Raw genomic sequence first — 26,924 nt, forward strand, 5'->3', positions numbered from 1 at the left:
TACATTATTAGTGTTTAAAGTGATGTATATGCTAATTATCATGATTTGATAATTACACAATATATACATACATCAAAACCTCACATTGTTTGCCATGGATACATACAATTACTATGTGCTGATTTTTTAAATTTGAAATTAATTAATTAATTAACTCTGAGGATAAATGTATATCCCCATATATATATTCCACTATGTTAAGAATGACTCAATAATTATTAAAAGAAAATGTCATTTCCAAAGTCCATTCCTATGGACTTTTTGGTGCAGAATAAGAGCTAAAGATTATATTCTATCTCAAAGGAATTACCTTTTGTGTCTGTGACAAATGGGGATGTTAAATGCATTCTCTAGGGAAAATATTTATATTAATCCAGATTAATATATGTATTCTGGATAAATGGCAAGACTCATGGACTTCTTTGGTGATTACTAAGATAATAGCACAAGTTCAGAAATCTTTACAGTCTGTTTTCACAATTCCCCAAAGTATATAAAGCAAACACATTGGATTAGGCATCAAAAATCTTGGGTCTTAAACTAGGCTCCAATTTTAATTAATTGTGTTAATTTGGGTAGTTTACTTCAACTTGTTACCCTTATTTCCTTCTAGGTATAAACTGTATGTGTGTGTGTGTGAGTGCATGTTCATGCATGTCTGTGCGTGTGTGTATGCATGCATGCCTGTGTTTGTTGGTGACTAGGAATGCTGACATAGTGGAGTTTAGAGTAGGCTGGGGCAGTGGGAGAGGAAATGGAGAAATAGGAGTGTGTTCCTTCTTTTTGAAGTGATGGAAATGTTCTAAAATTGATTACAGTGATGGTTGCACACCATTGAGTATATTAAAAATACATGAATTGTACATTTTAAAGGGTTGAATTGTATGGAATTTAAATTATATCTCAATAAAGCTATTACCTTTTTATTTTTAGATTATAAGTATCACAAAAACTCTCATTATTTTAAAAATGTAGTACATGTACCATAATCCTTACTCCCCACTTCTTTGTGTGAATTTTGTGACATTGTTTTCATTATCTGAGAGTTCACTTTACTTGAGATCTTTCTCCTTTTCCCTTGCACCCATGTTAAGAATTCAATTTCAGGCTCATCAGAGTGTGTTTTCTCCACCTCTTAAATGTTATTCACCATGTTTTGCTGTAAATTGGCCACAAAATTACAACCTATAAACTAAGTATAATTTTTCCTCTGTTTCTTTTTTTTTTTTTTTAATCTGAAGACAAAGACAGGAATTTGTTTGCTGCAGGATGGTAACCAGGAGCCTTTCAAAGTGCGGCTGCACCTAGCCAAAGACATTTTGATGATCCAGGAACAGGATGTGATATGTGTGTCTGGTGAGCCTTTCTATTCTGGTGTAAGTAGCTTTTTCTTCTGTTGAAATTTTTCTGTTTGTTTTTTGTTAATAAAAATGTTTATTCACAGAACATTTTAAATATGTTTTTCTTTCAGTGTCTAGTCAATAGTTCTGCATGGAATTTTTGCTTACATCATTAAGTAATCAATGGCTCTGTATGAGAACCTTGCCTAGGGTCCATGAACACATGTTTTGGGCCCATCTCCAGCCTGTTGTCTATGACTCCTAGCTGTCATCATATGATGGGAGTGACACTGTATTTTCTGATTATTCTACCTTTTTACATAGAGAATTAATTGAGAACGGTGCATGGTGATGGCCTTTGCTCTGGTCTTATCTTTCATGACCTGGGACTATTGAGAGTGGTGCCAGGGTGGGGCCCATCCTTCAGCATCACTGAAGCAGGAGACGTAGGCAGCGGTCACCGAACTCAGCGTGAGTGACCTTCCCCGAGGATGGTGTCTAAATGATTCTGTGGGCCTCCCTAATAGAATTATGCCCAAGTGCTGTAGCAAATTCTTTTCTCCAATGCTCCAACCCATTGACACATTACACTGCTCCTAATCTAGCTTCAGAAAGAGCCATAAATTACAGTGCAAAACTAACTGCTGTATTTACTCATGTCGAGGCAGCATAGCTGTGGAAGACATCCTTAGATGAGATTAGATTTTATTCTGCTAAAAGACATTATCATAAAACAAGTTCCGGAGTTTATCATTCATTGTATAATAATGTTATTAAAGGCTTCTTTTTAACAATGTTGCCATATGTGATCTCAGAAGAAAATTATAGACAGTAGCATGTAGTCTGTTCCCTGCTTTCCCCCAAATATCTGCAGCTATTTAGCATGGGGACTTAATTTGTACCTTATTAACAGACTTACCTTGGAGTGTTTAGTTGGTGGTGAATAATGCTGAACTTGAGTTCTCACATCACTTCTTACTAACACCCTATGGGAATCACACAAGGCCCTAAATCAATAGGCCTTTGCCAACTAAAGATAATGGACATTTTGCAGACTGTTAACTATTCTTTTGTCACAGACCATTTAAATCATTCTGAATCATGGTCCTGGATGTCAAGGCTGATTAAACTGTTCTGATGGGGTTGTCCTTTCTTCCCTTTGGTTAATAATAGAGAAGTGACATGAGTCATATTACCCTCTAGAATAAATATATCACACTGGTCCCAGATCAAAAAATAAAATCAGTAAAATTTACTACTTCGATACTGAAATAATATTATTGATTTTCAACTTCACAGTCAATAATAGCTGATACACATGGACCTATTCTCTTCTTAAAAGATAATTGTGCATATAAATAAAGCTCAGAGTGCTAGGAATAACGAAGAGAATTAAGGAGAAACATCTTATGGCGTTGTCAACAAATTCAAAAAAGCATTTGACAAAATTCAACACCCATTTTTACGAAACACTTTAGCAAGATGTGAAAAGACAAGAATTTTCTTAATCTGACAACTGTCCTCTAATTAAAGCCTCTCACTAATATGTTAGTTAACATCGAACATTTTCTCTGAGATTGAAAGCAAGTCAAGGATAATACCTTGCTTACTAATCAACGTTGTTCACCATGCTCCTACAGCAAGTCACAAATGATATATAAAGAGCAAAAATTATAGAGGAAGAGGCAAAATGGCTTTACTTGTAGATTTCATGATGATATACATAGAAAACCTTAAGAATTCTACAAAAGATAGAATAACACTAAAATTTAGCAAGGTTGCTGGGAATAAGAACAATAGCCCAAGTTAATTGTGTTTCTAAAACTACCTACAAGCATCTAGAAATGAAATAAAAATGCAATCCACAATAAGTCAGAAAGACAATATACTTAGAAACATATTTAACAAAAGATGTATATGATCTCTATCCTGAAAACTGCAAAAACTATGTTGAAGGAAATTAAAAGATATAAACAAATAAATGGAGAGATACAACATAATCATAAATTAAAAGCTAAGTATTGATAAGCTGTCACATCTTTCTAAATATTCCAAACCAGTCAAAACCCCAAAATATTTTTTGTGGATATGTACAAGTTGATTCCAAAATTTACATGGAAATATAAAGGACTGACAATAACCAGAACAATCTTGAATAAAAAGAACAAAATTGTAGTGTTTATTCTACCTGATTTCAGAGCTTACTATGAGATTCTAATAATAAATACAATGTAATGCTGTAATAAATTCAGGCATATCAATCAATGGAACATTCTAAGGAGTCCAAAAATAGACCCACTCTTATATGGTCAGTTAAGTATTTTTTTTAACTGTGGTAAAATATACATAATATAAAATGTACCATCTTAACTATTTTTAAGTATAAAGTTCAGTAGCATTTCGTGCATTCACTTTGTTGTGTAACTATCACCACTATTCATTGCCAGAATTTTCATCATGCCATACTGAAACTCTACGCATTAAACAGTAACTCTCCATGCTTTCCTCCTCTTAACCCCTGGTAACCACTGTTCTACTTTCTGCTTCTATATTTGACTATTCTGGGTAAATCTTGTAGGTGGAATCATACAACATCTGACCATTTGTGGATGACTTATTTCAATTATCATAATGTCTTTAAGGTTCATCCATGTTGAAGCATATATCAGAATTTCATTCCTTTCAAAGGCTGAATAATATTCCATTGTGTATTTATACCACCTTTTGTTTGTCTACTCACTCGGTAGTGAACATTGAGGTTGTTTCCACCTTGGCTTTTTGAAAAATGCCTCTAGGAACATGGGTGTACAAATATGTTTGAGGCACCACTTTCAATTATTTGGTGTATATACCCAGAAGTGAAATTGCTGGATAAAATAGTAATTCTTTGTTCAACTTTTTAAGAAACTGCTGTACTCTTTTCCACAGTAGTTGTACCATTTTCCATTTCAACAAGCAAAATACAAGGGTTCCAATTTCTCCACATTCATGCCAAGCCTGTTGTTTTATGTGTTTTTGATAATAGCTATCCAAGTAAGTGTGAGGTTGAATTTCACTGTGGTTTTCATTTGCATTCTCCTATCAATTAATAATGTAGAGCATCATTTTAGGTGCTTATTGTTTACTTGTGCATCTTCTTTGGAAAAATGTCTATTCATATCCTTTGTCTGTTTTTGAATTGGATTGTTTGTTTTTTGGAGCTGAGTTGCAGGAGTTCTTAATGTATTTTAGATACTAGTCCCTTATCAGATATGTGATTTGCAATATTTTCTCCCAAATTGCAGATTGCCTTCTTACTCTATTAGTATTTTTGATGCACAAAAGTTTTTCATTTTAATAAAATCCATGTCAATTTTTTCTTCTGTTGGTTGTACCTTTTGTACCATCTCCAATAAATAATTGCCAAATTCAGTGTCATGAATCTTTTCCACTATATTTTCTTCTAAGAGTTTACAATTTTTGCTCTTACTTGTAGGTTTGGTCATATTTTAAGTTAATTTCTGTACATGGCATTAGGTAAAGATCCAACTTCATTCTTTAGCATTTGGATATCCACTTCAAAATCATGTACTGTATACATAAGGTGGTATTTGTGGCCTCTCTATTCTAGTTTATTAGTCTATATATTTGTCTTTATTACAGGAACACATGGTTGTGCCTTTTGTTTGTTTGTTTGCTTGTTTTTACTGTAGCTTTATAGCAAATTTTGAAATCAGCTAATTTGGGTTCCTTAAGATCTCAAATAAATTTTAGAATGAATTTTTCTATTTCTTGAAAAAATATCATCACAGTTTTTATAAGGATCATGTTGAATCTGTAGATCACTTTTAGTAGTATGGACATCTTAATAATAGTAAGTTTTCTGATAGGTAAACATAGCATCTTTCCATTTATTCATATGTACTTTGAGTTATTTTAGCAATGTTTTGTTGTTTTCATGTACAAGTCTTTCAACCCCTTGCTTAAGTTAAACCCTTAGTACTTGATAATTTTTGATAGTATTGTTAAAAATTATTTTCTTAGTTTACTTTTGGATTATTTATTGTTAGTGCATAGAAATGTAATGGATTTTTAAATTTTGATTTTGTATTCTGCTACTTTGTTGAATTTATTAGTTCTAATAGTTTATTGCGGAATGTTTATGGTTTTCTATGTATAAGATTATGTCATCTGTGATCCAAGATAAGTTTACTTACTCATTTCAAATTTGGATGACTGTTATTTCTTTGTCCTGCGTTATTACTGTTGTTAAGATTTCCAATACTATGCTGAATAAAAGTGGTAAAAGCAGGCATTTTTTTTCTTATTCCAGATCTTAAAGGAAAAGCTTCATTTTTGAGTATGATATTTGCTGTGGGTTTTCCATATACTGCCTTTGTTATGATGAGGTAGTTGTCTACTATTCCTAGTTGGCTGAGTATTGAGGCAGTGTTGAATTTTATCATCGAAAGGTATTGAAATTTCTCAAATGCTTTTTCTGAATCAATTGAGGTGATCATGTGTGCTTTTTATTTTTTTTTCTTCTGCTCTATAACTCGCTTTTCTTACCTGAAAGTACTTCCTGGGACCCCTGTCCCAGGAAGGAATTCTGTCTTCTAGGTCTACATCTGAGGAAAGCCAATCTACAACAGAGAAAGTAGTACACTGTACTTTCGGATAGCCAGATATTCTTTGGGAAAACTCCCTTTGTCTGTTTTTTAAAACCTCCAACTGGTAAAGGCCCACAGACACCTCTGTATTAAAAGATACCCTCTTTAAACTTGACCCTTCACAGTGCACTGTTTGTGTTGTATGACCACAACACATAGTCCATGTGCTCTCTGGACAGGGATCACCTCTCTTATCAGCTAATTATGAGATGAATTTGAGACACTGAGAGATTAGGGCAGAGATAAACATCCAACTTTGGAGAGCAGAAAGTCTCATCTGGGTATTACAACAAATAGAGTGTTAACTCTCAGTCTGCTTAAGTGAGTGGAAAGGTTAGGAGAATGTTCTAAGGAAAGGCAGATGTTAGTCTGAAGAACCGTAGGCAAGGATGCTGTTTTGTTATCTGGAAGCAATGCTCTTAAGGCCTGGGTGGAAAATAGGACAGTCAGGGGCAGGGGGCTGAAAACAAGATTGCTATCAGGCAGTTTACTCATGAGGGGGAAAAATGAAGCTCCACTTTGCTGAAAAATCCTGAGGATTATAGAATGTTGTAGTTTTTTCTCCAACCCCACAATAGGGAGGAAGTTGTTTATATTTTCAGGTCTATCACATTCACCGAAAGCTGCTTCTAGGATTGTCTTTGCCTGACACTTGTGACCTGCCTTGCTCAGGCTGAAAGAAAGTGTTACAGTTCAGTCAAGCTCTTCTTGCCCACTTCACAGAAAAAGCCAATACAATGAGACAGCCAGTATTGCATTAGATGAAGAGTTTAATACTTGCAAGGCAGTGAAGCAAAGAGGACAGGAGATATTTCTCAAATCTCTCTGCCTGGAGATTTGAAGACTAGAGTTTTAAGGATAGTTTGGTGGGCAGGCAGCTAGGGAATGGGTTCTACTGACTGGCTGGATCAGGGCCTAAATCACAGTGCTGCCAAAACTGTCTTCAGGCATTTAGTTAGCTCCTGGGTGGAGTCACTGGTCTGGGTGGCATTAGCTGGTCTACTGGAATGCAAAGTCTGAAAAATATCTCAAAGACCAGGCTGCAGTTTCACAATAGCAGTGTTACCTAGAGGGGCAACTGGGGAAGTTACAAAGCTTCGGACCACTGGCTATGTGAATCCTGAGCAGTAAGCAATTATAATTGCTAGCAAGCTAGGAAACAATGCCTAGGTGCTGTTTATGCCTATATCTTAGCAGAATTCAGGTCCGTAGCATAATTATAATCTTGTGACCTTTCATTAGTTTTACAAAGGCAGTTTCAGTCCCCAATACGGAAAAGTTTAACTTTGGGAAGGGACTATTATCATCCTTGCTTTAAAGTTAAACTATAAACTAAATTTTTCCATTAAATTATAAAGTAAATCCCTCCCATAGTTATTTTGGCTTATGCACAGAAATAAGCAAAGGTAGTTAGCTTATGAAGTTAGAAGCACTAGGGAGTCAGTTATGCTAGATTTCTCTCATTGTTATAATTGTGCAAAAGTGGTTCCAAAAGCCCTTGTGACTGGGACTCAGGGGTGGCAGTGGGACAAGGTCTGGGATAGGGAGTTAGTGGTAGGCCTGACAATTTCTCTGTATCTGCACCAAAGGCAGGAGAGGGTGCCATCAGCCCCAACATTAACCCACTGACCATGAAGGATAAACAATGGGATGTGAGCCCAGGTAAAAGACTCACTCTGAGGGAGAGGGCACAGAACTGAGCATTTGGAGAAGCTCCAGTCAGGCAAAATGTTGGTATCTGAAAATCAAGGATTGGCAGATGGGTCAAAATCCAGGCATCATGCCAAGTGACCCTCTTAGCTCCTTGTTCTGAATTCCTGGACATATTGTGGGCATAGCTCAGTTGCAGAAACCAGAACTGAGAATTCATGGTAAGTATGTAAGGGCAGCCTCTGTGAGAGGGCAGGATATAGGATTTGGATAGTAAAAGGACCCTTGGGAAAAGGCTTTGCTTCACAAAACTTCTAGAATGAGGAGAGGAAACTATAGGAACAGGTAATACAGGGTCAGAGCCAGAAAACCACAGGCTGATGAACCTGTAGCTGAGCTCCAGGGCTTTATTAGGGTGAGTTTCTAATGAAGGTGACTTAACAATAACCCCCATCAAATGGGGCTTAAACCTGCTCATCACTCCCTGATTAGTGGGTCTGGGAGTTTATAGTAGAAGTCAAGTAGCTCCTCAGAGGCTTCAGGACATGGCGCAGAGAAAAAACACTCTTGACATATTTAGCACATCTGACTGTGATTCTAGTTATGCAGAAAGTCCTATAAAATATTGATCATTTAGAAACGTGTGTCAACATTTTCACCTACAAGAGATAGCTAGAGAGTTAAAACTGAAATATCCAATGCATTTACTGTGACTTCTATCAGCAAAATACTGCTTTCCCCCAGTGCCTTTTATTAGCTACTTTTGAGGAACATTCTGTGATTTATTCAGAGATTATACAGTTGAAGTTTTAGCATTGAGTTCATATCAGATAAAACCTGTTTCATCTGTGATCATTTAAAAATAGTATCAAAACGTAGGCAGCAATTATTCAAGATCTTTAGACGCAGATAGTAAAGTGACTGTTGATCAGAATGATGCATGGCAGTTGTCAGATAGATGTGTTAAAGCTTCAGTTAACACATAAGAAAGCAATCATCTTCCCCTGGTGCTCCAGGGGAGCTGAAATCCAACATTCAGTTCCTGTCATCCTTCTGAATGGTTTACCACTCTAAGTCAGAGATATCTGTGGCTGTTCTCATGATAGTATATACCCTTCAATGAGCCCTGAAGGAAAATTAAATTTAGCCTGTGCTAGTTTTAAATATTGATGAAATATTTTTAAAAGGTAAATGAGGGTAAAATCAATACAAGATGGCTATCTATTTCCCCATAGAGACACCAGTTTCAAAGGTGTTGCTAGTAAAAAGATACGAAAACCATGAAGAATCATGGAGCTTAAATTCCAAACATGGCAGAACTATCAGATAAATAGCATCAGTACAATCAATACTTCAGTGTAATGGGCACCATTGGACTTTAAAATCAACAAAACAACTTCTTCCAGTTTCCTTGTGGAATAAAACACGCAATTAGCAATCCCACGAGTGAAACCACAATTTCCTGAAGATAACATTAAGAGAACTAATATCTACTATTAACCTTGGAATTTGTACTGGCTTCCACATGGGTGTGACATGATGTAGGATGTGGCTTTTTGAGGTTCATTGTCTGTGAAAATGTGATCCAGAGAGAGAATGTATCTAGACTAGTGCGCTTATTATGGATAGATTCTTAATAGGTCATGTGGGAGAGATGGTGTGTGCAGGCCTAGAAGGAAGTTTGTTTTTTCTTTTTCCCACATCACAGAGCTACTCACTGAAATCTGTCAACACAGAGATTAAAGTCTGTGTACACACACATGCACAAAATACACATTGTCTATATTTTTTAAACTTTAAAAAAAACTCTTGTATGCCAATGTTATCATTTATTTGCTGATTTTTATGATATTGCATTCTTCTTTTATTTAAAAATATTGAATTGACAAATAATATATATATTCAAGGTGTATAATATGATGAATTGATAGATATATATATACACATTGTGTAATGATTATTACAGTAACTTAACACATCTATCATCTCCCCTGCTATACATTAGACCCTGAGATCTTGTTCATTTTATAACTGAAAGTTTGTACCTTTTTATCAGCACCTTCTATTCTTCCACTCCCCAGCCCTTGGAAGCCACCATTCTACTTTCTGTTTCTGTGGATTGGACTTTTTTAGATTATGCATGTGCAAGGTCATACAGCATTTGTCTTTCTGTGCCTGACTTATTTCACTAAGCATAATGTCCTCTGTTCATTCATGTTATCACAAATGGAAGGGTTTCCTTCTTTCCTCTGGCTGCATTATAGTCAACTGTGTATATATATGCTTTATCCATTCATCTGTTGATAGACACTTAGGTTGTGTTCTATAAAATTTGACCTATTCTAAGTAAATACAACTGATTTTTTAAAATGTTTTAGGGGTAAAATTGGTCATTGGTTACTAACATTGATAAAGAAGCTATCAGTTTAATCCTGTTTTTACATTTGATTGTATGTTTATAAACTTTTCAATCAGAAGTATTTTATGTTTGCGCTTCTCCTTGTTTGGCATTTTTGGGTAGACTCACATTCCAAATGTGTGCAAATAAGATTAAGAAAAGGTGCAGTGGCTCACGCCTGTAATCCCAGCACTTTGGGAGGCCGAGACAGCCGGATCACGAGGTCAGGAGATCGAGGCCATCCTGGCTAACACGGTGAAACCCCTTCTCTACTAAAAATACAAAAAATTAGCCAGGCTTGGTGACAGGCGCCTGTACTTCCCGCTACTCGGGAGGCTGAGGCAGGAGAATGGCATGAACCTGGGAGGCGGAGCTTGCAGTGAGCCGAGATCGCTCCACTGCACTCCAGCCTGGGCGAAAGAGCGAGAAAGACTCCATCTCAAAAAAAAAAAAAAAAACCCGAAGGAAGAAGGGAAACATTTTTCAGGAGTAGAAAAATACTTGCAGATGGGCAAGTACTGTTTAGAGAGTCGTGATTTTGTAACAGAAAGATAATACAAAGGCCTGCTCTTGAAACCTAGAGTATCCCTGTCTTTTATTATTAGAGATTGTTAAATTGAAAAGACAGTGCTGGAAACCCCTTCTCTCTATTTCTTATGTGATGTTTCATTTTTGCCAGTCAATAATCACCACTGGGGACATTTATGTTCCTAATTTCCCAGGACTTATGCAGTTCCAGATATGGCAGCCCTGGAAGAAAAGATTATGGCGCGAGTGAAAACACTGTCACCGGAACCCCTGGTGGTGGCCGCAGTGGGATTAGCCCGAGGTGGTCACAGTTGTAGTCAGCCCGTGGCAACACCATCGCGGGTTCCATAGTCCGGGCAGCAGTCTCCAGGGACTACTGCCTGTGTCTCCTTCGATTAGGATAGACAGAACAGATGCAGTTGGAGATGTTGGTGTTGTTATTTGAAGGCTCCTCCAAACGTAGAAGCAAATGAATGATAACATTTACCACAAGAACAATGGCACTCACAGAAGGATACCTTATTAACAGAGTTAATTGTTTTTGTGAAATACATTGCTAAGTATAAGATGCATATTAAGGGTATTTATCTTAACATGTTTTGTTAAACCTAGCATTGTTAAAGCCACTTGTTATTGTGCATCTTGTTTTATTTTACCTCTAAAATAATTTTAATGAGATTTTCTTTATACATATAAAGCAAATTTACTGACAACCCTTTAATACTTAGTTTTTCTTATATTTTGTATCTATTTGTCTTTCTATGGGGCACTAAAGGTGACTCCTTCTGTGTTCTTTTCAGTTCATAACTCTTTCTTTGACAGATTGAGTCCATTATTTAAACTATTGAATTTCTGATTCTTATTATTATGTTTTTCACTTCTAAATGAATATAATACTATCTATCTTATCGGGTAATTGTGAAGACGAAATAAATGAATGCAAGTAAAAGAGAATACAGTCTCTGGCACATAGTAGGAGCTCAACAAATAATATCTTTATTAACATGACACATGATACAATGTGGGTGTGTACAGACATGGTGATACACAGAGTACAGAGGTCTAGGTCAGGAACTGCTTTCCAGAGGATGTGATTAAGGTCCCACCTCTTAAATAGCAGGTAGAATTGTGCAGGATATATGTAATTTTGCAAGACATATGTAAGTAGCATTTAAAGCAGACAAAAAGTGTATGCAAGATTACCAATTACCAAACTGTTAAAAAGCATGCCATAATCAAGGATGGTTTAGTCATGGGACACATTGCCTGCAGGATACAGTTGGGAAAGATGTAAGGTGGGATGCAAAGTGTATTGGTGAGTTCTGGTGCCATCAATGAAAGGAGCAATTTAAGTAGGAAAATCAGGTTTTAGAGCAGTATACAATGAGAGTTGAATTGAGACCAAAAAAGCTTAGACCATTTAGAACCAATGCAATTTTGTCATAGACTGATATCAAGATGGAAACTAAAATCAGTTAATTAAAGCAATGGTGCCTGGTTCCACTGGCTTATCAGTTACATTGCTCACATTTGTGATTTTACAGATTTGTCATACTTACAAAAAGATATGTCATTATTTACACAAATGAATTTTTATAACATTAAATTTGAATTTAAGGTTCAAGAGGGCTATGATCAATCATGTGTCCATGAGCAGCTTAATAATAGATAGAGATGGATGATGGATACATAGAGGCATTGATGGATGACAGTTATAGACAGATGATTGATTGATAGGTATCAATAGATTAATTTAACACTGTTTATTTGTTTTTTTTCTCCTTCCTTAAAATGGCTGACAGTTTGATGTATTTTGTTATATTTTGATCCCTTAGCTCTAATACTGAGTTTTGGAGTTTGAGAAAGTCTGCCATCTATCTATTTTTTCTTTGTAAGAAAACTGTCTCTTCTTTCTGAGTATTGAAGATTTCAGAATCCATGCCCATCCACGCCCCATGGTAATCTGCTGTGTCACTCTGATGTATTTATCTGAAGATATATTTTTTTTGCTTGAGAGTCACAAGACTGGAATATGAAAATTTATGTATTTCTTCAATTCTGAAGAATTTTTAGCCATTATCTTTGAAGAGCCTCCTCTCTATTATCTGTGTTCTTTCCTTCAGTAACATTTGGATGGATGTTAGATCACCTCCCTGGATTCTCCATTTTCTTACGTTTTTTCATATTTTGAACTTGTCTGCCCTCTGTGGACTGCTAAAGGCAACTCCTCCCATCTTCCTTTCAGTTCACTATCTCTCTCTTTGGTTACATTGAGTCTATCATTTAAACTATTTATTGAATTTCTGATTCTGGCTATTATGGTTTTCACTTCTGGAAGTTCTATTCTATCCTATTTTATATTTGCCTCATAGTATTTTACATCACGATTATACATTTGATATCTCCTTTCTATTAATATTAATCTTGTTAGACAATCCTATTTATATGCTGTATCTGTAATTGCAAGATCTGCAGTCTGTATAGATCTGACCCTGTTATCTGTTCTTTGTTCTGCTGCTGACGCACTCACTAAATTCTATTTCCCCCTGGGATTTCTCACTGTGGGCTCATGGTCTTGGCACTCTATAAGTATCCCTCAGTTTGGCTCTATAATGTGTTATGAAGACAGAATTTACATTTAGTTCTTCCAGGTGAAGGGGCTATTAGCAACCCAGATATTCTTTAAACTAAATTCTCAGTTGGGGATATGAGGCCACACAGGTAGAGACAACTCCTCACAAACTCACCTGTGGGCCAATTCACAAAATCTCAGAAATGGTTTTTAATTCTTTCATCCAGATCTAAGTTCAAGATTGGCAAGTTTTTTTACTATAATCCTTTGGGTGATAGGAATGGTTTTTCATACTGACACACTAAGAGAGTTTTCTATGCAGGTAATGATGCCTCTCCTCTCCTGCCTGGGTCCTTCCAGTGGTGGCCCTGAATGTTTGCCTTTGGGTCTCTGCTTGTACAGACTTCTTACCTGTGAATCTTTATACTTCGTCATCATTCCTGACAACCTAGACATTTTTCTTCTTTCCTTATTACTCTGGCTGCACGTTTGACATTATTTTTGTTTATTTTATTCATCATTTTATTGTGTGTTGTCTTGGAAAGGCATTTTAAGTATATCTGACTCAAAGGAGTATTAGGCTCAAGATTAGTTGTGTGTGTGTGCATGTGTGTGTGTGTGTGTGTGTGTCTGTGGAAAAGCTATCAGATCTGAAGTGTACAGGCCTGGCTTCTAACATCAGTCTCCCCATTTGCCAACTTTGTGAACCTGTGTGACTTCTTGCTTTCTCTGAATCATTGTTCCTATAAGGGAAAAACAGAGACCACCTACTATACATAGTTCACTGTGGCAAAATTAAATGAGATTGCATTGCCTAGGTAACCACTAGAGGTGAACAATAAAGATGGCTCTCTTCTTCCTTTCATCTGGATAATTGTTTCTTTCTCTAATTCACTTTGTCTAAAACTTTAAATTATTATCCTGGATGAGTAATTTGAGCTGCATAAATAATCTTTCTGTGTAAAATTAGAAAACAAAACTTCTCACCTTAAAAGAAATTTTTCGTGAGTGAACAAATGTTATTTAAATGCAAAGGAGTTTCATTATTATTGCTTTAAACCAAGGAGTTCTGAAAATGGCAGTAATGTAAAGCAGCCTAGAGGTATTCCAAAGACTGTAGTCTTACGAAGTTTATATTGTTTCTGCAGAAAAGCATTTCCATTAAGAAGATAATATTTAAATGAGATTGAATATGAACTAATGGGCTGAAATCTATATTGTTCTGGAAATCAGTAATCAGGACACACTAGAAAGTGAAATGAAATAGATAATAATGTAAAAATAAGGTTAACATAATTGATGTAAATATTTACTTATACCTATATATGGTAACATAATATATCAAGGAGTAAAATTTTTGATTAAAATTTCTCATTTTTGTCAACAATGTATTTGTAATATCCTCTTCCCATGAAACAGTTCCTCAGTTGTTTTAGTAGCACAAGTAGTTTTAGTTTAAAAAAATCTATTTTTCTCCTCTCCAAGCCAGTAAAAGTTCCTCTTTCAGTATATTATATAAAACTTAAAATATTTTTGTATTTAATCCACATGGTTTTGCATGACGCTCGCTATCATACATATTGTTAATTTTTACTACATATGTGGAAACAGGGTAAGATAGCCACCTTTTTAAAAAAAATTAATGATAAATTTATAAATGAAATGTGGGTAACCAAAGCCCAGAGTTTAAATAAGCCTTTTAATTTTCAGAGCATTAAGAAGGCAGTGATTGAAATTTATATTTGATAAATGGATTGCTGTTAATGTATCTAGGCATTGAAGAGACTTGATACATGATAACGATGGGTGATTATGATGAGAGAGTAAAGTGGAGAATGTTCTGAGTGTTCAAATATTGAGCCACATAGGCCATCCACTTTTCTTTGTAGCTTAATATTTTTATTTTTACAATGTCAATGCTTTTATCTTCATGTTAATTATTTTAGATTGTATCTTTTCTCTCTTCATCTGTGACAGCAGTCTGTGCAATCTTAAACAAAATGTCCCAAGTACAATTTAACTTGTATAATCATCAGTATGGATATTGGTTTTTGTACTGGGCATTCACTCAGTGATAATCTGTGGTTTGTGGGATCATTTGCTTGCACACTAAATATTCCTGGATTGCCATGAAGGTTATAAGCATAGTCATACATGTGCACATGCATGGAATGGTTCTATAGTTCCTCCTGCTTCATTCCATTCTAAAACACTAAGTCTGTTACTTTCCTATACAGTGGGCTTGTATCCACATAGCCAATATGTCAAATGTGTAGCACAAAAAGTGAGAATCTGAGTGAGAATTTAAGGCCTTCTTACATAAGAGCATAAATTTTGAAATATGTATTAAACAATAGTGGTGATTTATTTTTCTTCTTTATGGTTTTCAACACTGTTATTAATATATGAGTTTGCAGATTAGCTAAATCTTGGAAATTTGAGGTGTTACTGTGGCTTGTATTTGATTATACTTAGTTCTTGGTAATTTACAGAATATTTTAGATAGATTAGTTAAACTGTTTGAAGTGTATTTGAGACATTTTGTTTATGACTACTTATATTCATATCACATCATTATTTTGCTAATTTGTCTGTATCATTGCCTTTTTCCATAAATGAAGACTTTGAAGTCCATGTGATTTAATGCCAAGATCTGTCCATAATAGAGTGATAGCCATGCTGAACTCCATGTCATGGATCCCATTACCCTGCATAAGAGCAATGGAGTCAAGCAGATACTTGTTCTGTTCTATCCATAGCTTAACACCCGAGTGACTGTGATGATGATTCACTGTCTTTGCTTCAAATATCACATAAAGTAATATATTCAAATGCACTTTGGACACTATAAATTGCTATAGTATAGCAGGACTTATTTTTACTTGTACTTGAAAAAGTGTTTTAAAGAAGAAATTCTAGGTGGTTTTAAACCCACTGGAAAATTTGGTAAAATAATTGTAACTTATAAAAAATTTATCTTCAAAGATATGTATAACTTCAGTTTGAACCTCCATGATATATACTTTTCTAAGTGACATCAATAAAATCAAAGCAATTGCTTATATACACAAGTTGGAACATCTCTGCAATAAGAAGCACCTGCAGAATTTTGACATTCCTTGACTTTTCTACTAGTTATGAAGCATGTGCCACATTATCTTACTCTGCAGACTGTATATTCTGAGCCTTAGCGATTTAGAGGAGAGAACTGACTTCTATTTCAGAGTCTGTCAAAAGGCACCTATGTGATCCTCACACTTTACTTTCTCTAGACTTAATATTTGCTTTCTTAGCATGTAGAATTATACTTACTAAATGTCAACTAGTTATAATATTCCATGGCTTGCTTCTCTTTTTTCTTCTAAATCTCCTCTAACAGTGGAGATATTATATAATTGCCTGCAAGTGGCTCATGTAAGACATATATAAGAGTCTGCTTTTTTCACCTTTCATTAACTACATCACACTTCATTTTATTGTCCATTCAGTCCCTTGCTCCCTTAGATGACAATGTCATATCAACTTCTTTCTCCTCAAGTATCCAATAACATCTCTCCCATTCTCACTCCAAGGTGATGCCCTTGCTTCTTCCTTCACTGAGAAAATGAAGCCGAGAAAACAATGCCCCACTGCCATTTACATCTACCTTCCTGGACTTGTGACCTTATGTGTTTTCTCCCTTTCCATTACCACAGATCATCTGTCTTTCCTCCTATCTAAGGTCACCATCTAGTCATACACTAAATTCCACTCTTGCGTGCATCTTCAAAGACATTGTTCCAGCAATTTCCCACTGCATTTGATGATTCCCACTGTATTTGATTGCATCATCAAATGCTCATTTTCCACTAGATCATTCTGACCAGTCATCATTCTGATCATTCCAACCAAGCAACTATAATTTCCCCTTCTTCAAAAGCAAAACAAAACCAAACTCTCTCTTGGCCCCAAATTCTCCCCCAGCATCCACTGCATTTATCTGCTTCCTCTTCCAGAGCAAACCCATTGAAATGATTGTTTCTTTGCCATCATCCCCCAAATTCAGTAATTCATCCCCACTACTCCACTGACATTTCTCTCTTCAACTTCACTAGTTATTTCAACATTGCTCAATTTAATGGATATTTCTCATTCCTAATTTTACTTGTGTTTTCAACACCACTGACACTCCTTTCTCCTACAAATATTTTCTTACTGGCTTCTTGGATACCCTACATTCCTCTTTTCCTCCAATCTCTAAGCAACTTTGTCTCAGTCTTCACTGCTGAGTCTTTTCTTCATTTCCATCTATAGGCACTTTAATGGTGCAAAGCTCAGTTCTTTACGTTATTCTTTTCCTTTTACTTTCTGCACTTGCTCTTTCAGATGTCATCCATTCTCATGGTTTTGATAGTGACTAAGCTCCAGTTTATATCTTACGCTGTCCTGTTCCCTGCACTCCAGATGGAGATAGTGCAATGATTTGTACAATATCTGCAACTGGGGTCCAGTAGGCATTTTCAACTTAAACATGAAGTTTTAGTTAAACTTCATGTTTAACTAAAACATAAGCTTAAACATGTTAGGCAAACTAAACTCTTGATTATTCCCCAAATTAGTTCCCTTCACAACGTTTCCTATCCCAATAGAGTAAATGGATATGTCATCTTTCCAGCTGCATTAGGCAGAATCCCTGGAATCTCTTTTTACTCTACTCTTTCATTGAAGCCACATCCAATCAGTTTAAAAAATCATGTTAGCTTTCTGTCAAAAATATATCCAGGATATATCCATTCTTTCTTCTGGAAAGTAGGGATAGAATTGTTTTTCTCTATTATTTTTACTAAGTAAAAATTAAAAACTATGACTATTATCTTTAAAAAAAAATACCATAAGGCTCTGAAAGGAACAGGGAGAAAGACAGGTTGGCTTGGAATTTTAGGATTTGAGGACTGTCATAGAACTACGTTCTCTGATGGATTTTTGGCCTCAAATATCCCAGATTGGTTACAGGAGAAGCCAGTAACCTGGAAATGACAATAAGCCCAACCAAAACCTTTCTTTCTAGAAAAAAAGTGTGCAGCTTAACAAGAAAATAAATTCTTCCAAAATAAATGCTCTACTCTACCAAAATACCACACACACAAAAATGTGCCCTCTTTCTATCTCCAATGGCAATGGCCAAGTGGAAAACTTAGACTTATACCCTCACCAGGCTGCACTGATGTTCTCCAGCTCTGTCTGCCAAGGAGGTATTAGGGAAATCATAAATAGGAACAAGGACGTTCATCTCTATGGAGCAAGGCCAACAACAATCCCCCACAAACTCCACCTCACTGTGGTATGAGAGAAGATTATCTGGTTGTCTGAAATTCAAATCTGTGCAGCCCAGTGATAAAGAAGCCATCGCAAACAATGGAGTCAGTTGAGACCTCTCAGAGAGCAGTAATGAGGCTCTCCTCCTTCCCTCAACAAGGGTTGTATCAGTGGAGGCTTAGTAGGGAGCTAAAATTCCCACCTATTACCAGCAGAAACAAGAAAATTCTCACCTTGAATGAGAAGCAATAATTAACAGATATCAAATCTGAAATGATACAGATATTAGAATTATATAATATGAATTTTAAAAGTCAAAAAATTGCTATATATTAGTTACAAACACCATTGAAACAAATGAGAAAACAGAATACCTCAGCCAAAAAAAAATTCAAAATTTTTGAACTAAACAATACAATAATTGAAATAAAAACTCAATGGTTGGGCACGACAGCACAATGGATGGGATAGAGAAAATAAACAGTTAATTTGAGACAGACAGAACAATAAAAATTACTCATTCTGAAAAAAAAACAGGGAAATTGGACTGAAAAAAATAAGTGTCTCAGGGACCCATGGAAATGTGACAGAAGTTCTAACATGTATTTGAGCAGAGTCCCCTGAGAAGAAAAAGAGGTCAGACTCAGAGTATTTAAAAAACATAATGGCTGAAATTTTTCAAAATTTTGCAAAAAGTATGAACTTATGTATTCTGGAAATGGAGCACACCTCAAAAAGCATAAACTCAAACAAATTCATGTCAATCACTTCACAAGCAAATTCTGAGGACTAAAGACAAAGAAGAATACTTCAAAAGCAACAAAAAAGGAATAACAGCAATAGGAAGAAAACAATCCAAATGACAGTGTAGTTTTCACCAGAAACAATGAAGGCCAGAAGGAAGTGAAACAATAGTTTTCAATTGCTGAAAGGAAAAAAACTGTCAACCCAAAAGTCTATATCTGTGAAACACATCCTCCAGGAATCAAGAGAAAATCAAGACATCATAAGATATAAGAAATATAAGAAAAGTATTTCACTAAAGGAATGGCTACAAAGATCTCTCTCAACAGAGAGGAAATGGTTAAAGAAGGAATCCTGAAACATCACAAAGGAAGAAAACTAATAAAAATAATTAAAATATATGTAAATACAATACATTTTCCTTTTCCCCTTAAGTTTTTTAAAGTAAGGGTGATGGTTCAAGCAAAAATTTTAACATTGCCTAATATGCTTCTCAATGTATATAGAGAAAATACTTGTAACAACTAAAAATAGGGGAAGATAGGCCAGGTGCCGTAGTTCATGCCTGTAATCCCAGGACTTTGGGAGGTTGAGGTGGGTGGATCACGAGGCCAAAAGATCAAGACCATCTTGGCCAACATGGTGAAACCTCGTCTCTACTAAAAATACAAAAATTAGCTGGGTGTGGTGGCACGTGCCTGTGGTCCCAGCTACTTGGGAGGCTGAGGCAGGAGAATTGTTTGAACCAGGGAGGCAGAGGTTGTGGTGAGCCAAGACTATGCTACTGCACTCCAGCCTGGCAACAGAGTGAGACTCCACTTAATTGTCCCTGTTTGCAGATGCCATGATTGTATATCTAGAAAACCCCATTGTCTCAGCCCAAAATCTCCTTAAGCTGATAAGCAACTTCAGCAAAGTCTCAGGATACAAAATCAATGTACAAAAATCACAAGCATTCTTATACATCAATAACAGACAAACAGAGAGCCAAATCATGAGTGAACTGCCATTCACAATTGCTTCAAAGAGAATAAAATACCTAGGAATCCAACTTACAAGGGATGTGAAGGACCTCTTCAGGGAGAACTACAAACCACTGCTCAAGGAAATAAAAGAGGATACAAACAAATGGAAGAACATTCCATGCTCATGGGTAGGAAGAATCAATATCGTGAAAATGGCCATCCTTCCCAAGGTAATTTACAGATTCAATGCCATCCCCATCAAGCTACCAATGACTTTCTTCACAGAATTGGAAAAAACTATTTTAAAGTTCATATGGAACCAAAAAAGAGCCCGCATCGCCAAGTCAATCCTAAGCCAAAAGAACAAAGCTGGAGGCATCACACTACCTGACTTCAAACTATACTACAAGGCTACAGTAACCAAAACAGCATGGTACTGGTACCAAAACAGAGATATAGATCAATGGAACAGAACAGAGCCCTCAGAAATAATGCCACATATCTACAACTATCTGATCTTTGACAAACCTGAGAAAAACAAGCAATGGGGAAAGGATTCCCTATTTAATAAATGGTGCTGGGAAAACTGGCTAGCCATATGTAGAAAGCTGAAACTGGATCCCTTCCTTACACCTTATACAAAAATCAATTCAAGATGGATTAAAGACTTAAATGTTAGACCTAAAACCATAAAAACCCTAGAAGAAAACCTAGGCATTACCATTCAGGACATAGGCATGGGCAAGGACTTCATGTCTAAAACACCAAAAGCAATGGCCACAAAAGCCAGAATTGACAAATGGGATCTAATTAAACTAAAGAGCTTCTGCACAGCAAAAGAAACTCCCATCAGAGTGAACAGGCAACCTACAAAATGGGAGAAAATTTTCGCAAGCTACTCATCTGACAAAGGGCTAATATCCAGAATCTACAATGAAATCCAACAAATTTACAAGAAAAAAACAAACAACCCCATCAACAAGTGGGCAAAGGACATGAACAGACACTTCGCAAAAGAAGACATTTATGCAGCCAAAAAACACACGAAAAAATGCTCACCATCACTGGCCATCAGAGAACTGCAAATCAAAACTACAATGAGATACCATCTCACACCAGTTAGAATGGCGATCATTCAAAAGTCAGGAAACAACAGGTGCTGGAGAGGATGTGGAGAAATAGGAACACTTACACTGTTGGTGGGACTGTAAACTAGTTCAACCCTTGTGGAAGTCAGTGTGGCGATTCCTCAGGGATCTAGAACTAGAAATTCCATTTGACCCAGCCATCCCATTACTGGGTATATACCCAAAGGACTATAAATCATGCTGCTATAAAGACACATGCACACGTATGTTTATTGTGTCATTATTCACAATAGCAAAGACTTGGAACCAAACCAAATGTCCAACAATGATAGACTAGATTAAGAAACTGTGGCACATATACACCATGGAATACTATGCAGCCATAAAAAATGATGAGTTCATGTACTTTGTAGGGACATGGATGACATTGGAAATCATCATTCTCAGTAAACTATCGCAAGAACAAAAAACCAAACACCGCATATTCTCACTCATAGGTGGGAATTGAACAATGAGAACACATGGACACAGGAAGGGGAACATCACACTCTGGGGACTGTTGTGGAGTGGGGGGAGAGGGGAGGGATAGCATTGGGAGATATACCTAATGCTAGATGATGAGTTAGTGGGTGCAGCGCACCAGCATGGCACATGTATACATATGTAAATTACCTGCACATTGCGCACATGTACCATAAAACCTAAAGTATAAAAAAAAAAAAAAAAAAGGCGGGGGGGGTGAAGATAAAGGGACATTTAAGTGAAAGTAAAGTTTCTATTCCTTCCCTTGAACTGGTAAAATGCTGACACTGTTACCAGAAAGGGGTACCAATCCAAACCCCAAGAGAGGGCTCTTAGATCTCCACAAGAAAGAATTCAGTGTGAGTCCATAGAGTAAAATGAAAGCAGTTTATTAAGATAGTAAAGGAATAAAAGAATGGTTACTCCATAGGCAGAGAATCATTTGGGGCTGCTAGTGGCCCATATTTATGGTTATTTCTTGATTGTGTGCTAAACAAGAGGCAAATTATTCATGCTTCCCCCTTTTAAACAATACAGCATAACTTCCTCACATTGCCATGACTTTTGTAAACTTTCATGGTGCTGGTGGGAGTGTAGCAGTGGGGACCACCAGAGGACACTCTCGTCACCATTTTGTTTTTGGTGAGATTTAGCTGGCTTTTTTTTATTGCAACCTATTCCATCAGCAAGGCCTTTATGACCTGTATCTTGTGCCAACCTCTAATCTCATCCTGTGACTAAGAATGCCTTAACCTGCTAGTAATGCAGCCCAATAGGTTTCAGCTTTATTTTACCTAACCCGTTTTCAAGATTGAGTTGCTCTTTTTCAAACTACTCTGACAACACCAATAGTCAGTGTGAGGACCATAGGCTCTTGGCCCCCTAAAGATCTGCTGAAAGATCACTGACATGAGACATATTCATTAATAGGAAAAAAGCATACAGACTTAATTAATGTGTATACCTGGGAGTCTTCAGAATGAAGACTCAACTTTTCAGTAAGTAATAAAAGCTTATATACCATCTTGAAATTACAGACATAATGCAGATCCAGAGTATCTCCAAAAACGGGTTTTAATGGCAAGACAGGTTATGGGAGGGAGAAAGGAAGAAGATTGACTCTCTAAGTGGCCTTGCTGTGCAGACCAAGCCTCTATAGAGTAAATGTTTCTTTCCAGACTTTTAAAAATGTCACACACGCAATCTCTCCTGGACCTGGAAAAGGCATGGAAAGGAGAGGCCTGATTGAATTAATGGAGATGCTCTACAGATGCAAATTTTCTTCACAAAAGACAGGCTAACAAGACCACTTCTGTTTGCTGGCCAGAAGGCAGCCATTTCAAATATGTCAAAATATATATTTTGGGGTAAAATATTTGAATTTCCTTCAACAGTGATCTATCTATCTATCTATCTATCTATCTATCTATCTATCTATCTATGTAGATAGGTAGATCACATAAAATTGATTGACCAAGTAGACAAAAAGATACATCATATAGAAGGACTCAGAAACAGTATCAACCAACCAGATCTAATGAGCAAATGTATAGAACATACAGCAGATTACACACTATTTTAAAATACCAAGATCATTTACTGTAACTGTATGAGGGGTACTTTCTGCCTGCTGCACAAGTAAAGACTACAGTATTGCAGTAAAGAAAGAAAGAGTTTAATTGACACAAGGCCAGCCACGCCATGCAGGAGACAGAATTATTACTCAAATCAATCTCTCCAAAAGCTCATAGGTTAGGAGTTTTTCAAAGGTAGGTTGGGGGAAGGGGTGAGGTTGATCAGGTAATGTGTGAGAGATTAAATCATAGGGAGTTAAACCTTCTGGGTGTAACCACAGGAGTGGGGTTGGTGGGGCCAGATGGAACCAGGTGTTAGACATGTAGAAACCTGAAAAGATATCTCAAAAGACCAATCTTAGGTTCGACAATAGTGATGTTATTTGCAGGAATGGCTAGCAGTTATGTATGTCTACAACTTATTAGAATGCAGGCTCCTCTACTCCCCCTAGTCAGGTGATCTCTCATTAGCTTTAAAAGGTGGCTGAGTTTTGGGGGAAGGCTATTATCATTTAAACTATAACCTAAATAGCTTCCAAAATTAGCTCTGGCCTAAGCCCAGATGTAATTCAGGCATATTGAAAGTTAAAGGCAGGAGGTGGGTTTTGGGGGGTTAGCTCAGATCTTTTTAGCTAACCCTTTTTAGCTAAACCTTTTTAGCTAAACTTTTCTCACTGATACAGTTTTTGCAAAGCTGGCTTTATTATGATGATATACCATATTTTTGACCAAAAAATGAGTAAATATCAATATTTTAAAGGAATGGAAATCCATACAGTGTGTGTTCTCTGACTATAATGGAATCAAAGTAGAAACCAATAACAGAGAGATACAAGGAAAATCTTCAAACGCTTCACTAGAGTGTGAGCATCTAACAGAAATTTTTAAATCAATTTGTTCTCTGTTGTTGTGTTTATACCATGTAAAACAGTGCTTAGTATATAGTAGCCACACAACAATTACTTGAAATATTCAATATTGCAAAAACAATCATAAAAATCCTCTCATTTGTCCTGGTTCTGAATTCTGCATTTAAGTTTTATTGACTTTTTATAATTTAATTATCCCTTTCCAAAAGTTCATTTATTCACTTATTTTTTTGCACTCAACATGACTATAAAACCTTTAATTTTTAACTCAAGTTAACTTCTTTATCCTTTCCCCTATGTTCTTGCCAAAGGATGACCAAAACTATTCATTCAAAGGCCATAACAGAATGCTATCTGACAGAGAGATATTGTGGATATATTCACAAAGGCAGTATTTTCAAGCCAACTATGAAGAAGGGTAGCTTTCAAATAAATCAGTAAATTAAAGCTAAGTACATGAAATGACTCTCAGCTTGAGAAAATCTATAAAGAAAATGGAAAAGAAGCATAAAGCAAATGAGAGATGTAAAAAATATAATAAAACCTATGGAAATTGGCCAAAAAATGTGATGAGATAAGACTTAACTGACTAGCAGTCAGAGAAGGGTAAAGTCTGAGTGCCTGACATCGCGTTAGGGAGCCGACATAAAGTGGTCAAGTCCTTAACTTCAAATGGTGAAAGCCTCAAGCATTGGAAACCCAAAATTCTTCCAAAGTCTTGGATGTGGGGATGATCTAAAGATGGAGAGACTAATGGAACCTGTGTTTAAGGTTTTAGACAAGAGCATCTCTTGTCATAGACCAAAGACCCTTCTTCCCCAGTCTCTAGCCCTAACAACAAATAAACGTGATGTTTGCTTTTGGAATGGGTGAATCAAAGGTTCCGGGAATGTGCTCTAGGTGAAACTGTGATGAGGCATTGCACTGCAAATGAAGGGATTAAACATGGAGAGATAGCGAGATGTGCCAGGTACCCTCCCTCAGCGTCACTCCTCTCCCAGAATACAGAACCTAGGTCTGTAAGTCCTTGGCAAGTAAATGGAAGATTCTTTTCAGACAAAATAAACAAACAAAAACAAAAAAAGATAATCTCAAGAGAAAGCCTCAACAACAGATTTTGACATTTGGTAGCTCCTCAGCATCTGTAAGGTGTGCCAATCAAAAATCTAGCCACATATATACAGTTTCCACTATCATTTTTATACCATGCGTGGATGAGTGATGAAAGGTCACTAGTAAACACACTGAAGAAGTCAATTTTAAAAAGGAAGACACGGAGTTAGGAAACAGATCCTACATAGAAATATGATACAAGTTTCCAGGAATGGGATGAATAGAGGTCTCAGGGCAACAGCTGTGTAGCACATAAAGAACTTAATTAGCTGACATGGGAACAGGAGGATGTATGAGTCCAGGAGAGAGATAGATTTTTAAAAAATTAAAAATCACACTATCATATGATTGAAAACATTAAAATATGTGACTTTGTTAAGAGGAGTTTTACTGTTCTGTCAAATTTGGGGATCGATTTCATGACAGACAGGTATATAGAAAACTAGGAAAATTTCAAAAGCCATTTAGGAACTTCAGGAAATGCTAAGAATTGCACAAGATGGAAACATAATTATGCTATACTCATTGTATTTGGTGGGAATAATATTTCAAAGTAATTACTTAAACATTGAATACTGACTCACTAGAAAATTATAATCATATTTACAGGTGAAACTGGAATATAAAAAGTGTATGTGTGTAGCACTGTTTATGAAAAATCAATAGTTTTTTTCTGTAGTAGAGATACCATTTTAAAATGGAAGACGATAAATCACAAGTATATTATTTAGAAATATGGCATGAGTCACAAGAAGAAATGGCACAAGATTTGCGTCTGGGCAGGTGAAAGCTAAGTGGAGATAAGGGCAAAAAGTGATTTTTTTTGTTAATACAATTCATGTAGAATATTAGACTTTTAACACAGGGGTCCCAACTGGTACCAGTCTGTGACCTGTTGGGAACTAGGCCACACAGCAGGAGGTGAGCGGCAGGTGATCACACATTATGGTCTGAGCTCTGCCTCCCATCAGATCATCAGCAGCATCACATTCTCATAGAAGCACATACCCTATTATGAATTGCACATGCCAGGGATCTGGTTGTGCACTCTTTATGAGAATCTAATACCTAATGATTTGCACTGTCTCTCATCACCCCCAGATGGGACCACCTAGTTGCAGGAAAACAAGCTGAGGGCTCTCACTGATTCTACATTATGGTGAGTTGTATAATTATCTCATTATATATTATAATATAATAATAAAAATAGAAGTAAAGTGCACAATAAATGTAATGTGCTTGAATCATTCCTAGTCCAATCCCCACCACCTGGTCTATGGAAAAATTGTCTTCCATGAAACCAGTCCCTCATGCCAAAAAGGTTAGGGACTGCTATTTTAACATACATTACTTTGATACAGATAAAAATTAAGCATTAAACTGAATTATATGAAAGAAAGGTCAATCTGATATTATTGGTAAAAAATATTGGAGGGTGACGTTTGAATCAAGGAAAACACTTAGGAGATGCAATGAGGTGCTGAAATAAGCTTGCAGTGAAGAAGCAAACTGGATGAATTCCTAAATCCCAGTTGTTTTATATTCTTCTGTAAATCAAGTGCGAAGTACAGTGTCTGGCATTCTGGAAGTCTTCATTAAATTTAATTTCCTCCATTA

At 36.3% G+C, this 26,924-nt stretch overlaps 1 protein-coding gene across 1 annotated transcript in view; it reads left to right on the plus strand.

The window, feature by feature from the left end:
* SNTG1 (syntrophin gamma 1) overlaps positions 1-26,924 on the plus strand; it is an 873,149-nt gene that overhangs the window by 485,925 nt on the left and 360,300 nt on the right. The window contains exon 4 of the mRNA XM_054499229.2: positions 1,242-1,376. Coding sequence (XP_054355204.2) covers positions 1,242-1,376 — 135 coding nt within the window. The remainder of the gene's footprint in view (positions 1-1,241; positions 1,377-26,924) is intronic.

The sequence above is a fragment of the Pongo pygmaeus genome, chromosome 7, assembly GCF_028885625.2.
Source record: "Pongo pygmaeus isolate AG05252 chromosome 7, NHGRI_mPonPyg2-v2.0_pri, whole genome shotgun sequence".
NCBI classification, from domain to species: domain Eukaryota; kingdom Metazoa; phylum Chordata; class Mammalia; order Primates; family Hominidae; genus Pongo; species Pongo pygmaeus.